The 13758-nt window shown below is 43.5% G+C and overlaps 1 protein-coding gene across 7 annotated transcripts in view; it reads left to right on the forward strand.

Annotated features, from left to right (window-relative positions):
- The first annotated feature begins 202 nt into the window (after positions 1–202).
- The window catches only part of RAB11FIP2 (RAB11 family interacting protein 2), a 42738-nt gene continuing 29182 nt past the window's right edge, over positions 203–13758 (forward strand). For 3 of the 7 annotated variants that reach the window (XR_016221525.1, XR_011382755.2, XM_002718682.6), the window contains exons 1-3: positions 205–1182; positions 6486–6928; positions 7625–8093. Coding sequence is in view for 3 of the 7 variants with exons in the window: in XM_002718682.6 (XP_002718728.3) it covers positions 833–1182; positions 6486–6928; positions 7625–8093 (1262 nt within the window). In the remaining 4 variants the exon portion in view is untranslated. Of the gene's footprint in view, positions 1183–6485; positions 6929–7624; positions 8094–13758 lie in introns of all 7 variants that reach the window. The other 4 variants (XR_011382756.2, XM_051824211.3, XM_070058306.2 and 1 more) reach the window with 3 other exon arrangements.

Consider the following 13758-nt stretch of genomic DNA (forward strand, 5'->3'; position numbering starts at 1 on the left):
CCCGGGCCCCCTCTTCCGAGCCGTCCCCAGCTCTTTCCCGGGGTCTCCCATCGAAGGCCCTTCTGGCTCCAGCGCCCAGCAACGGACCAGGCCTCGGCAGCACCAGGTACTCGGAGGCAGCGCCCGCGCCGCGCGCCCCGTCGCCATGGCAACCGGGGAGGCGCTGACCCCTGACCCCGAGGCCCCGCCCGGCCCCGCCCCTTCACGTTCCGCAGATCAACATGGAGAAGGCCAACCCGGAAGTGCCGCCGCCGCCGCCGCCGCCGCCGCCCGCCCGGTGCTAGGAGCCGCCGGCCCGGCCAGGCCGAGCTCCGCGCCCGCCGCCCTGCAGCCCGCGGCCCGCCCCGCGTCCCGCCGGCGCCGGGGCGGCCGCATCTCCCACCCCCGGCCCACTCCACCCCACCGGCGACCCGCCCCCGCCCTAGAGGAGGAGCCGAGGCCAGGGGGAGGAGGAGGAGGAGGAGGGTGAGGTTTGCGAGAGGGAGCGAGGCCGCGCGAGCCGCCGGCGGTTCGTATTACCGGGGTCGGGAGGAGGAGTCGCGCCGGGCCCGCGGGCCAGCGCGGGGTGGGCGGGAGGCGCCGAGCGGCGGAGGCGGCCCGGCCGCAAGGCGGCAGGCGGGAGGCCGGGGGCGCGGAACGGGGCCGGGGGCTCGCTGCGCCCGCGCCCCGGGGGCCAGGCCTCCCGCGCGCGCAGGCCCGGCCGCCGAGGGCCGCCCCGGGGCCGGCGCGGCGGGGCTGCCCGCGCGGGGAAGCGCCCTGCGGCTGCAGTGAATGAGGAGCCAGGCTCTCCCCCGGCCGGCGCCCGCGCCCTCGGTGCGCGCAGGGCAGAGCCATGCTGTCCGAGCAAGCCCAAAAGTGGTTTCCAACCCACGTGCAGGTCACAGTGCTGCAAGCCAGAGAGCTGAAGCCGAAAGGCAAAAGTGGCACCAATGACACGTACACTATCATCCAGCTGGGCAAGGAGAAGTACTCCACCTCGGTGGCCGAGAAAACCCTGGAGCCCGTCTGGAAGGAGGAGGCCTCCTTCGAGCTCCCTGGGCTGCTGGTGCAGGGGAGCCCGGAGAAGTACATCCTTTTCCTGATAGTGATGCACAGGTCCCTGGTGGGGCTGGACAAGTTTCTAGGGCAGGTGGCCATCAACCTCAATGACATCTTTGAGGACAAACAAAGAAGGAAAACAGAGTAAGTCGCGCCCTTTGGTTTTGCGTTTGGGGGAGCCGAGCGGTGCCTGGATTTGCGGTTCCTGGAGGTGATTTGGATTCCTGGGGCGCTGGGGGTGCGCCGGCTGCAGCGTGACCCAGTTTGAAGCACCGTCTTTGCGTGGAATCTGAAGCAAAAATAGCCCCTGGGACAGAGCTTTTTTTTTTTTTTTTTCTTTCCAGCGGAGTCATTGAGGAGTCATCGCCCGGCTTTGCGTTTGAGGCAAATTTCTGTTAAATAATTGAGTGTTTTGCCCTGGGTTTTCAGGAGGTGAACATTATTCACTCCCAGAGGCCCGGGTGCCAGTGTTGACCAGCTAGAACGCAGTGTAGGTATTCATTGTTGGTCCCGAAACCACTGTCAGGAAGTTCCCTCTGTCCACCTGCGGGCTGAAGCCGGTGCCCCGGCGGTCAGGACTCGGGGTTGCATTCGGCACTGGGGGCCCCGCTGGCCCTTCTGCACCCCCGCCGTTTCTCCTGGTCGCGCACATCTTGCTGGGCTCCAGAGCTGCCCTGGGCAAGTTTAGAAAGTGCGTCCAGACGTCCTCAGCCTGGAGCGCGCCTGTTGCCTTTGCGTTTGGGGTGTTGGAGTTCCTGTGTCGCTGCAGAAGTCTGCAGAGCTGCGTTGACTGGAGTGGAGTCTGAAATCCTGGGGAGGAACTCATTTCCTGACACCTTCAATGAGAACGTGGCTTTTAAGCTCGAGTTCGATGTATTTTATTTTCCAAAATTAAGTATGAACACAGGGTATTATGTCTTACTTTGAAAGAATAGTGTGTTGTCAGAGAGAGGATTACTTACCCTACCTTAAAATTCGGATTTTTCTAATCTGAGGTGAGGTTAGAATTAATAGAATTGCTGAGGGAAAGATGGGTTGAATTCACAAAGAGAACTTCAGATTTCCAAAATAGCTTCGGTATTTCATCACAACAAATTTATTTTACCCTTTTACAAACTTTTCAATGATTTCTTGCCGTTGGTGTTAATTCCTTATATTCGAAAGCAACTCTCTGGTTTTGTTCTAAACATGATGTGCTTGTAGGCTTCCCTGGGAGTTTTGTTTTGCTTTGAATCACATCTTTACCTAAGGTTTAATATATGTATGGAAAAAAGGGAGAGAGAGAAGAAATTCTAGAAATGCAAGGGGGAAAGTGGTAAGTATTTAAATTCCTTGAGGAAATGAGAGTATTTTAAAAGGAGAGAAAAAGTTTTAAAGTGTAAAGTTGAATCTTTATCAGTGATAAGTCACAAAACTATGTGATATTTGAAAAGTGGTATTTAGCTTCCTCTGAGAGGTTCTCTGCCGAGTTTAAAATGAAAAATAAATAATCACCAAATCATTTGTTTCAGATTGCCAACTGCAGGTGACAGTGTATGGTATTTAAAGTGTTTTGACTCTGAACTTTTGGGCACAGTGCAACTTTTATTTCTTCACGCATCTACAGAATTTTTAATACTAATGAATAATGGATCATGGGCTCTCTCGGAAACGTAAATTTTCTGAGTGGAAGTAGTCCCAGGTGCAAACTCGAGGGGTCTGAGGGGGAAACCACCTTTTGCGAGTTTCTTCTTGTTTTGTCCCTTGTCTTTGGCAGCGTCGCGGTTAAGGATGGATTTGGCCATGGGCAGTGCGCTTACATTGTAGTGTCTCCCTCCAGAAATTCTACACTGGCTGCCGAATACAGTTGATTAGAACTTGAAGGGGGATACTTTTAAATATTATCAACAGGGCATGTGATGTTACTGCATTCCAAATGATTTTCATGTGTTTTTAAACCCTTACCATTTTCTTTCTTTGTGGATAAATGGGGGACCACGTATTTGATGAAGTATCTTTATTGGTAATATTTCTAGTTTTTTAATATAGTTAATAGCTTCCTTTTCCAGCGCAGCTGTACATGTGGCACAGTAAGAGAGGGACTTGAGCCACCAGTATATTGCAAGAAGGATTTTACTAGCCCGCACGTTGCTGAACCTTGGCGGCATTCTCCCAAGCGCTTTTTAGAAAACTGGTGGAGTGGTGAGCTACCAGCTGATTCACAAGTCCCGCGAAGGTGCTGGGTGTGGCACTTCTTACTTTTTACACTGAAGACAGTCACGTACAGCTTGTCTTCCAGTTGTGCCGTAATAAGAAGTAGGATGGCTCAAACCATTCTTTTACTTACCTTGAAAATTAATGCCCCCCCCCCCCTTTTTTTCTTTGTAAGGAGAAGGGGTAAAGAGCCTGAGCCAGAACCCTTTGAGTGGGGCATGGAGAGAGAACTTCTGTATCGCCCCCTTTAATGGATGTCTGGGTTGGTTCTGGCACGAGATTTAAGGATATAATACAGTGTTTAATAATAGAATGGTAAAATCGTTGATGCTGTTATGTAATATGCATTGATTTTTTTACAACAGAACTAGGAGATTTTTTTTCTTTAATGCCCATGAAAAGTAATAACAATCAGAGTCCCTAGAGTTAGGTATGACTCAGACATATGCAGATTTTAGGACTTTTGTGTGGGTCTCTGTAGTGCACCTGCATCCTGGCCTCTGGCACCCTTACTGCCAATCTTGTCCCATTTCTGACCACACAGCACCAATTGCTTGTGAATAGTTCCCACATGTGTGGTGGTTTTTGAACATGGACCTGTGCCCATTAAAAATTGAACAGAGGCCATATACAGTTTAAATCCAGCACTCCAGAGGTGAAAAAAAAAATCAGTATTAATCCAGTAAGCCCCCAAAGCTATCGTTCTTCATCTTATCTTTTTGAAGCCTGGAAAAACAAATGCTGCCTCTGGAATGATTCTTGAACGTCTCATTAAGACCTCTCTGTTATGTCAGCTTCAAAACAAAACGGCTCAAGTTATTTTCCATGCCTACATTTGAAATTAATATATTTATTACCGTTTTCCACGGGGGAGGAGATGACACCGTATTCCAACACTGACTCGCCCCTTCTTCAGATCTTACCCGGGTCTGTAGAGCTTCCTACTAAAAGACAAAGCGCTGCAAAGCACGCACTCGCTTGTAGCGTGGTTGTTCATATGGTTCTGGGAATAAAAATCGGGTGAACATCTAGGACAGGGCACATACCTTCAAGGAGCTTACACTCTAGCACCAGGAAACCTGCCTTGCCTCATCATGGCTGCTGTGTCGCCTGATGAAGCACCGTGTCCTGTGATGTTAACCTTGGGAACACGTGTGAGTCAAGGAGAAGGAGCTTCCACTGTCCCGCAGCTGTTCTTCACCAGCTGGAGGTTTTCCTCAGCGGCTTCCATCTGGCAGTGGGAAGTGACGTAGCGTTCCCTGTGCCTCAGTTTCCTCGTCTGCAAAATAAGAATGTTGAAATCGCTGACTTACTTGGTTTCTGTTTCTCTAATGCTATGAATTTTGACTGCATCCATTTTTTGGATTACTACTTTATTTTCTTCTCAGACTTGCTTTGATTTGTTGGATGCATGGAGTCCTGAATGCCTGGTTTCTTTCTTTCTTTCTTGGTCCCTGTCTTGCGAAGTGTGTTCACTATTTTTGGTATAGCCTGAGATGCTGACATAGCACTCTGAGGTACTGTGCCTCAGAAGTCTCCCCACTCCACTCCCCTCTCCCCAGTCCATCAAAAATGACTGTTTTCCAAATTGAGTTAAAGCAGGAGGATAACCTTGTTTCTCTCCAGGCTTTTGAAGTGCTCTGTCTTGCGGTAGTTAAGTTTCTCTATTCCACAAAATTTATTGGTATCATTTCTTTATGTCCAGCTCATTTCTTCAAATTTTAATGTTTGCCTCACATAATGGATTGTCTCCGTTTAGGGTCTCATTTAGTTAATGTTTTCTATTATAAAATATTTAAACAGTCACTTGGTAAACTGCATTACTTAATTGAATTGCTCCACTTTAGTTAAGAAATGATTTCATGTGTGTGATTTGCTAAGCTCTGGCTGGTTTATATATATGTGTGTGTGTTTGTGTGTGTATAAACCTGTCATATCTTATACATACACATGCACACATATAATATATGTGGATTCTTTTTCCTTCTGGAAAGACCTGGTGACTCAGTCTCCCACTTGATGTACAGTAAACATAATCTTCTCTTGGCATACCCTGTTTGTGACAGTGAGGGAAGAACTAATGTAAGCTTACATCCGAGTTCCTTTGTAGAAGTGCTCCTCTAGACTTGGTTTGGCAGTTTTTGGCTTTTTGCCCTATAAATTGATCTCTTGTGACACCAACAACTGGAGAGTTTCTCTTGGATAAAGATACCATAAACAAAACCAAGTAAAACTTTGCTTTTTATACATCATTTTTAAATAGGCAGTTTTGAAGTGACTAAAAGCAAAATATTTGGCTCTGTTTATAAAATAATTGTGATTTGGTATTGTCACAGCAGTGGCAGTAAATGACGCAAGTGACTCTAACAGGAAGCATTCAGCTTTTTGTTCTTCAAAAACTCTTCACAAGGTTTACTGTCACTTACTGTGTTTTACTCATTTATTTTATTCAGGAAGAGACTTTGATCCATTTGATATGAGTCTAAATTATATCCAGTTTTAATAATTACCAAACTATAGGTAGTAGTCTCCAATGTTAACAGAATTCTTTTAATATTCTTACATAAGTAATATTTTGGGATGGGGCTATTTAATATGTTATTAAAATGGCATTATTATAGTGTTCAGAACTCACTCGTATTGATGCATTCTTTCAGTGTCCCTTCCTCAGTGTGTTTTAATGTTAAGAAATACCCTTAGGCCATTATTAATACCCTATGTGGAAGCATTAGGTATTGTTGATAAGAATTTCTGTTGGTGATTTTCAAATTGTGAAAGAAAAGGTTACCTACAAACCTTTTCCAGTGCCCCAAAGGCCTACTCCTTCAGTAGCTACTTCCAAAAATGTCTGGTAAAATGAAATTAAAAGATGAGTTTATTTTGGTAAAAAAAAAAAAAATTGAAGTCTACGCATATGAGGGGTCTTTGAAAAGTATGAGAAACGCATATGGTGAAAAACTGCATGGATTTCAGTTGTTTTTTGCACCAGAATAAATTAATCTTTTAATTCAATTTTCTACAAACTTTAAAAATTATCTTCTTATGTCACATCATATGCAGAATGATGTGTTTTTAAAAATTTGTGAGTAAAACCAGAAGTATTCTGTCTACTAGAGTATCATTCAGTGTTTAGGTTGGCTTGATGTCCTGTAGTGGCTTTGCCTAAAAAACAGTTTGTATGTAACAGAACTCTGTATCCTCTCTTCGTTCTGTGTTACAACTCATTTTTTATTTATTTACTTTTTGTCCTTAAGGTGGTTTAGGTTGGAATCCAAACAAGGAAAAAGAGCCAAAAACAGGGGTGAGATAAAGGTGAATATTCAATTTATGAGAAACAATATGACAGCGAGTATGTTTGACTTGTCAATGAAGGACAAAACAAGATCTCCTTTTGCAAAATTAAAGGATAAGATGAAAGGTAGAAAAAATGATGGCACGTTTTCTGATACGTCTTCTGCAATCATTCCAAGTACTCACATGCCTGATGCCAGTACAGAATTTTCAAGTGGTGAGAGCCACATGAAATCCAAACCAAAAAAGCCTTTTCTTCTGGGTCCTCAGCGACTCTCTTCTGCGCATTCAATGTCTGACCTGACTGGGTCCCACACGTCCTCTGAGAAAGCGAAGCCTGGCACCCTGAGTCAGACACATCTTCTGGGGCGCCGGATAGATGCCTTCGGAGCGGTTCCAGAGAGTGGTGAGTGGCACGTTCTCTCTCATTGTCTCCTCAGTGGGCCAAAGTGCCCTTTTTGTTTTGAAAGTTTAACTTTTGAAGTTGGAAAATTTAAAAAACTGCAGTTTCTTGGTAGCCTTTTCCAAGTGTAGTCGTTCATCAAACTTTGAATACCTCCTGTACCCCAGGTTGGTCAAGTTCATGGAAAGTGGAGTTTGTCTGCTCTGTGTTTAGATGATTAACTGATAATAAAATGCGTCCCAGGCTCCTTTCATGGCCTAGCTTTTTAAACATTGTTCCTGCTGCTTCTGCTCTCTTGAAAGCCTGATGCATAAATAAATGTTCCATTTTACCGTAAAATCCCTAGAAGAAAACATTCATGTTCAGAAGCGAGGATGTAAATTTAATGCTAATGATGAAAGGAAGTCTGAGGATTTCTGGCATTATCACACTGAGCAGAACCTCTGGTTTTGAGTCAGTTTGCCTGTGTGAGCCCAGTACGTTGGCACTTGTCTAGCAGTACGCTAATCATTATTGGCCCAGATACTTCAGGCTGCTATACCTTAGCATTTTAAGGTTGTTTTCCTTGATTATTTTAAAGGTTAATACCTTTAAATAGCTAATTACTCTCATTTTAAAACCAACAGAATGCACACGGAGTGTCAAATAGTGTGATGTAATGTGTCACTGATTGTGTAGTAACCACAAACTTGTTTGTAGGAAGTCTCAAATCTCCACACAGAAGAACATTAAGCTTTGATACTTCTAAAATGAACCAACCTGACAGCATTGTGGATGAAGGCGAATCGTCTTTCGAAAGACAGAATGACCCATTTACAAATGTGACTGCTTCATTACCCCAAAAATTTGCAACACTGCCAAGGAAGAAAAATCCGTTTGAAGAAAGCAGTGAATCCTGGGACAGCAGCATGAATTTATTTTCAAAATCAATTGAAGTAAGGAAAGAAAATAAAAGAGAGAAAAGGGAGAAAGTTAGCCTGTTTGAAAGAGTGACTGGAAAAAAAGATAGCAGAAGATCTGATAAACTTAACAATGGGGGATCAGATAGCCCTTGTGACTTGAAATCGCCCAATGCGTTTAGTGAAAACCGGCAGGACTATTTTGATTATGAGTCAACTAATCCGTTTACAACAAAATTCAGGGCCTCAAGTATAATGCCATCTTCAAGGTAAGCTTAATATGGAGGACGTTGTAGTGTTTGGGGAAATCTTGTACTTGGAAGTACCAAATACTCCTTTTAAATATATGGCTATCTTAAATTATTCTTATTTTACTTGACAAAAAGTCTTATTTTTGTAATGAATTGCAGAGCCAGGAAACATTGCATGTATCTTTGGGATTGAACTTATTTATTTATTTTTGGTCTTAGAAAGATGAAAGATTCTTATTCTCTAGTCTACTTCCATTTATGTGAGCCAGAAATTCACTGAAATTTATGAAGAAAATGGCGTGACTTTTGATGAGACATGGTGAGAGTAAATCAGCAGTGGGTGTTAATTCAAGCCAGAAGTTTAGGTGATGTGTTTCTTGATATTTTCTAGGGATTAAGTCTGGGCTATCTGGAGAGAATTAGTGGATCAATAGCAGTCTATGGGCTATTCTTACAAAATACTGCTTAACTATTAATGGTTTTCATAATGGATCTAAACTGTCATTAAATGACCATTTAGAAGAAAATTTTCATTGTTAATATTTCTTGAAATTCATTGCCTTTGTAGATACTATAAATAGACCAGAGAGCTCTGTGTGATGATTTATATTCACAGAAAGAATCACCAGCTTGAGGAAGGTTAGGTTTTCAGTCGTGTATATACTGGTACTTTTCTCATTGCTTAGTAGAGGTTGGAACTACATGAATTTAGATAGAATTACAGATTTTACTAATGTGAACAATGGAATAGCTAACTAAGGAAACATCAAGCAAAGAGTAGATAGATTTATTGACGTTTTCAGTGGTTATCATGGAAGATCATGGTAGGATGTTTGCCATCTAACAGGTTTTTCCAAGGCAATAATTATCATACAGACCTCAGTGGGAATCCTGGCTTAGTGGTAATATGACTTCATCAGACTTACTGTTTCCATCTTTGAGACAAAGAAAATTATACCTACTTGTAGGATTTACTAATGATAAATGATATATAAGGTATGTAATGTGAAGGCAAGCCCCAACAGGGAAACCATGAATGGCAGCTGTGTATTGTTATATTTTATTTCATTCAAAAATAGTGATCTGTTTTGTTCTATTATAAGCAGAAAATACACAATTAACAGTCACCCTTTTAGGCTATGCCTTCCACCTCTCTCTTGTGTATCTATTATGATGTCTTAAGAAAACACACGTTTAAAATTTTCAAAGGAAGTGTGCATTACTTTTTTTCAGTAAATTGGTATTTCCTATGGTTTTAAAAAGTATCATTCAGTTTTGTTTATAGGCTATATATTCTCTAAAAAATGCATTTTTAGCATGTGGTATCAATATTTTATTGAAAAGATTATATTTTTGATATGCTATTCTACAATATTTTGGTATTTTACGTAGTGTGCTTCACATAATGAATTAAATCTTAAATTATAGGGGTAAATATAAATGTATTTGCTTTTTGGTAGTAGATTGCTGAACACAGTTGTCTGAGATAGTTTGAGACTGGGTAATTTAGAAAATTTCAGCGTCCAAATGGGAAGTGGTTGGAAAACGTTTTCACATTTAGGCAGCGTGCGGTCAAGTGAGTATCCTCCAGTCTTTCATCGCCCTGTCCTGGGGCTGTTTGCATGGATTGTGGATTGCCGTGGGTTGTGAAGGCAAGTGTGGTGTTTCCCCAGATCACAGATACAGGCTTTTATTGAGTTACTTCAGTGTTAATGCTGTCCCCATCAAAATTAGAGCTGTGTCCTGATACATGTAAAAGCATAATTACAGTGATGTAAAAAATAGTGGTTTTTTTGTTTTGTTTTGTTTCAAGACTTGCCTCTATCTGTATAAGATGCCAAAAATGAGAACAGAGCATTTGTAGATTTCTGGAACATTACCCTTTTTGTGTCAAGCTATCTTTGTGGACAATCTAAAACGTTTGCAGTCAAGCCGTAGCTCTAATTAATAGTACAAGGAAGGATTGAATACAAATAGACCTTGGAGTATAGGTTGAATATTTGGCAAGCAGCTTGATCTCAAGTGGAATTTGGGAGAGTATTGTCACGGAAGTGTTGTCTTTATAGAACAGTGTATTCCCATTTATTTTCCAAATATTACCCCTCTGTTGTGTGGGACATTTTACATTTCTCAGGTTAGTATCCAAACCAAATGTACTTTTGAAGCTACTGACTCACATCCCTAGGGCACGTGCTGTGAGTTACTTTTCCAGTAGTGTTAAACCCATGTACGGGGTTCCTGGACTCTTGTGACTAGCATTTGTGAGAATGTGGAACAGCCGTGCAACTGGATTTTGTTCTTAATGAGCCCGTGGCTCACCTTTGGTTGCAGGTGTGTGGAGCTGTGCTGTTCTCCTCTGAGTGGGGGATGAGTAGGATTAAATCCGGGAGGTTTTCTTTAGGCCTCAGCATTTTAAGTATGCAACGGAACACTTTTTTTTTTTGGTTTTTATGTATTATTTATATATTATATTATTATACATATAATATATATTATATAATAATATATATTATTATATTATGTATTATTATGTATGTACTGTTTTTATGTATTAGTATAAGTAAAATCCACCTGAAGAAATCACTTTGGATATCACAAAAAATACTGCATTTTGCATCTGTTCTTAGAAAAGTTCCCAGAGTTCTGCATAAAACTGGTAGAGGAGATTACTTAGGTTTTGTGTTTTTTGACTTCAGCGAAGAGCAAGGCTATTTGAAACGTCTCTCCCTAGAGTCAGTGACTTGCTGAAGTCTTTTCTACTCCTCTGTCCCCGGCGTGAGAGCCATGCGCCGAGACAGACGTCAGCATCACAAGCTGCAGCGTTTTCCTGCGTAGTCCATCACCTGTCACATCTCACTGATCAGCAGCGGCTCAGTCACTTTCCTCTTCAGTCACCACGACCCCCTGGAAGGCAGGACCTGCACTGCATGCATCTTTCCGCCCTTAGTCTTCAGCATGTTGCTGGGTCGGCACTAGGTGTTAGACATTTTGAATAAATGAACACAGAATTGCAGAGACGTTTCTTGAAATGCTACTGTCATCCTGTTACTCTCCTGTTCCCAGCCCAGATCTTTCTGAAGATCTTTCTGAAAGACTAGAAACAGATGCATCAATGCAAATGTGTGCATTTTTGTCTGAGTACCTCTAAATATTGTTGAAAATCTAAGCAAGTTTTCAAGGGTTGCTAAGATTTAATGCTTAGAACCTATGCACATTTCTGGCATCTTTTAAGAACTCCGTATTGGGATAGGTTATAAACTGCAGTGACCTGAGATCCTAGCGGCTTATCACAGTAGAAACGTATTGTTCACTTGTCATGAGCAGGTCGCTGAGACAGGGGTAGGAAAAGTGGGTGCTTTGCTGCATGCAGCCCTTTGACTCCACACAGCGTCTCAGGAACCAGGCTTCCTCTTGTGATGCCGTCATTTAACATGTGGCCTCCGGGCTCAGCGCGGCAGAGGATGAGGGAAGGACCGAAGGTAGGAGGTAGGACGTTTTTATGTGCCAGGCCTGGCAGTGGTGTGGGTCACTTCCACGTATGTCCCATCAGCCAGAGCTCAGTTGTGTCCTGTCTTCACTGCAACCAGTTAAGAATCAGGGCTTAGCTGTGCACCCAGAAGAAGCTGGACAAGGTCTGGTGAGTACAGAGCGTTGGTGTGTGCCGCTGATGCCTGTTCAGCTTTCTGCTGAGAAGTCTGGTTGCTGCCCACTGCTTGACATGCTGCAAAATGCTTCCTAAGCCATGTGCACCTAAGTGTAGGTCCTGTGAGTTCTGAGAAAAACACATGGTTATATCTGATTGTAGGTACTGAGTTATTTGTGTTTTAAAATCGCTGTTGCTCTTGCCTTTTTTTTAAAAAAAAGTTTATTTATTTATTTGAGAGGCAGAGACAGAGAGAAAGAGGGACTGAGAGAGAGAGAGAGAGAGAGAGAAATCTTCCATCTGCTGGTTCACTCCTCAAATAGCCCCAATTGCCAGGTGCAGGCCAGGCTGAAGTCCATCCTGGTCTGCCAGCTGTGTGTCAGGCACCCAGGGACTTGGGCCATCTTCCACGGCCTTACCAGGCGCATTAGCAGGAGGCTGGATCAGAAGCAGAGCTGCTGGGACGAGAACTGGTACTCTGATATGGCGTGTCGCACCAACAAGCGGCAGCTTCATACACTGTGCCACAGGCCAGCCCCTGCTCTTGCTTTTCAGTGATAAATCACAGGTAGTTTAGTATCATCAGTATCAACTGATTTTATCATTTATCAAATTATCTACTCATTTGTTTTATTCCACAAGTTGTGAAACACTGCTTTGTTTTTATCAGCAGAATATCATTCTCTGAAAACAAATATACCTGTATGCTTGTTATACCATTTTTAATACTTTTTACAAATTATTAAAGATTTGTTTATATGTTTGAAAGGCAGAGGGAGGGAGGGAGGGAAAGAGAGAGAGAGAAAGAGAAAGAAAGAGAGAAAGATATCTTTGGTTTGCTGGTTCACTTCCTGAATGGCGGCAGTGGGTGGGGCTGGGCCAGGCTGAAACCAGAATCTTGGAACTCTGTCTGGGTTTTGTGTATGGGTGGTGAGGACCCAAGCACTGGGGCCATCTTCCGCTGCTTTCCCAGGCACAGGGTTGGGATTAGAATGGCCAGGACTCAAACTTGCACTCAGTGGGGTGCCTGTGTCTTAGGCAGTGGCTTAACCCACTGCACCAGAGTGCTCGCCCTGTGAATTATTTTTTAATGAACTGTAAGTAGTTTGAAAAATGGAAATGGATCAATAGGTTCACCAAACCAACTTTGGTTTTAAATTCTTTTTAAACTGAGTGTAGCTTAAACCCATTGATGGTTAGCTGGGACCAGGTTCTGGCTGATGGCAGAATTGGTGGAGGGATGTACACCCCTTCTGGATCTAGTCCATGAAAACCTCTCCTGCAGTCCGTCATATTGTTTCTCCTTCCCTGTCCTGGGCCAGACCTGGAAAACTGCCCGTTTTCATAAATAAAGTGTTGCTGGACCACAGCTGTGCTCGTTCGGTTGTGGCTGTTTTTGTGCTAGAGCACTAGAGTTGAGTAGCTGTGACAGGCTTTGTATAACCTGCAAAGCCAGAGACATTTGTTGTTTGGTCTTTTACAGAAATAGTTTGTTGACCCCTGCACTAGTTGAATGGAGAGGATCCTTGAGGAGAATCCTGCCCAAGACAGGAGCACGCTGGGTCCCTGGCTGCTCGTGGGAGGGCACCAGATCAGGAATACTCGACTGGGTCTTGTCTGGATGGTAATTCTCAGAATACCAAATTACTGGGAATTTTGCATTTGGTACAGCACTTAGCATTACTTACCCTGCTAAGTAAGGCACATGGGCCATGGTACCTTCCATTCTGTTTAAGAAAGACCCAGTTAACATTTTAAGATTCACTGGTTTGCAGCACCAGATCCAAACTCTTCTCTAGCTTTTTAGGCTTATTGTAGTTTAGATTTTTTTCATTGATCCAACTTTGTTTCTAGCTCCTCACCCATCCACCCCGGGTGCGTGTGTTTCGTTGCTGCCCCCTACCCTGAGGTTGTCAGCTGTGCCATCTCTACTCCTGGCTCCATGGTGAGACGCACCCTTCAGTTTCTCTGAGTGTCAGAAGCCTGTTTGGCCTTGCCCTTTCTAAGAACCTGTGTTTCCCTCCTTTGGATTTCTGCTGG

The sequence above is a fragment of the Oryctolagus cuniculus genome, chromosome 15 (genome assembly GCF_051225735.1).
Source record: "Oryctolagus cuniculus isolate XC-2025 breed Fujian yellow rabbit chromosome 15, ASM5122573v1, whole genome shotgun sequence".
NCBI lineage: Eukaryota > Metazoa > Chordata > Mammalia > Lagomorpha > Leporidae > Oryctolagus > Oryctolagus cuniculus.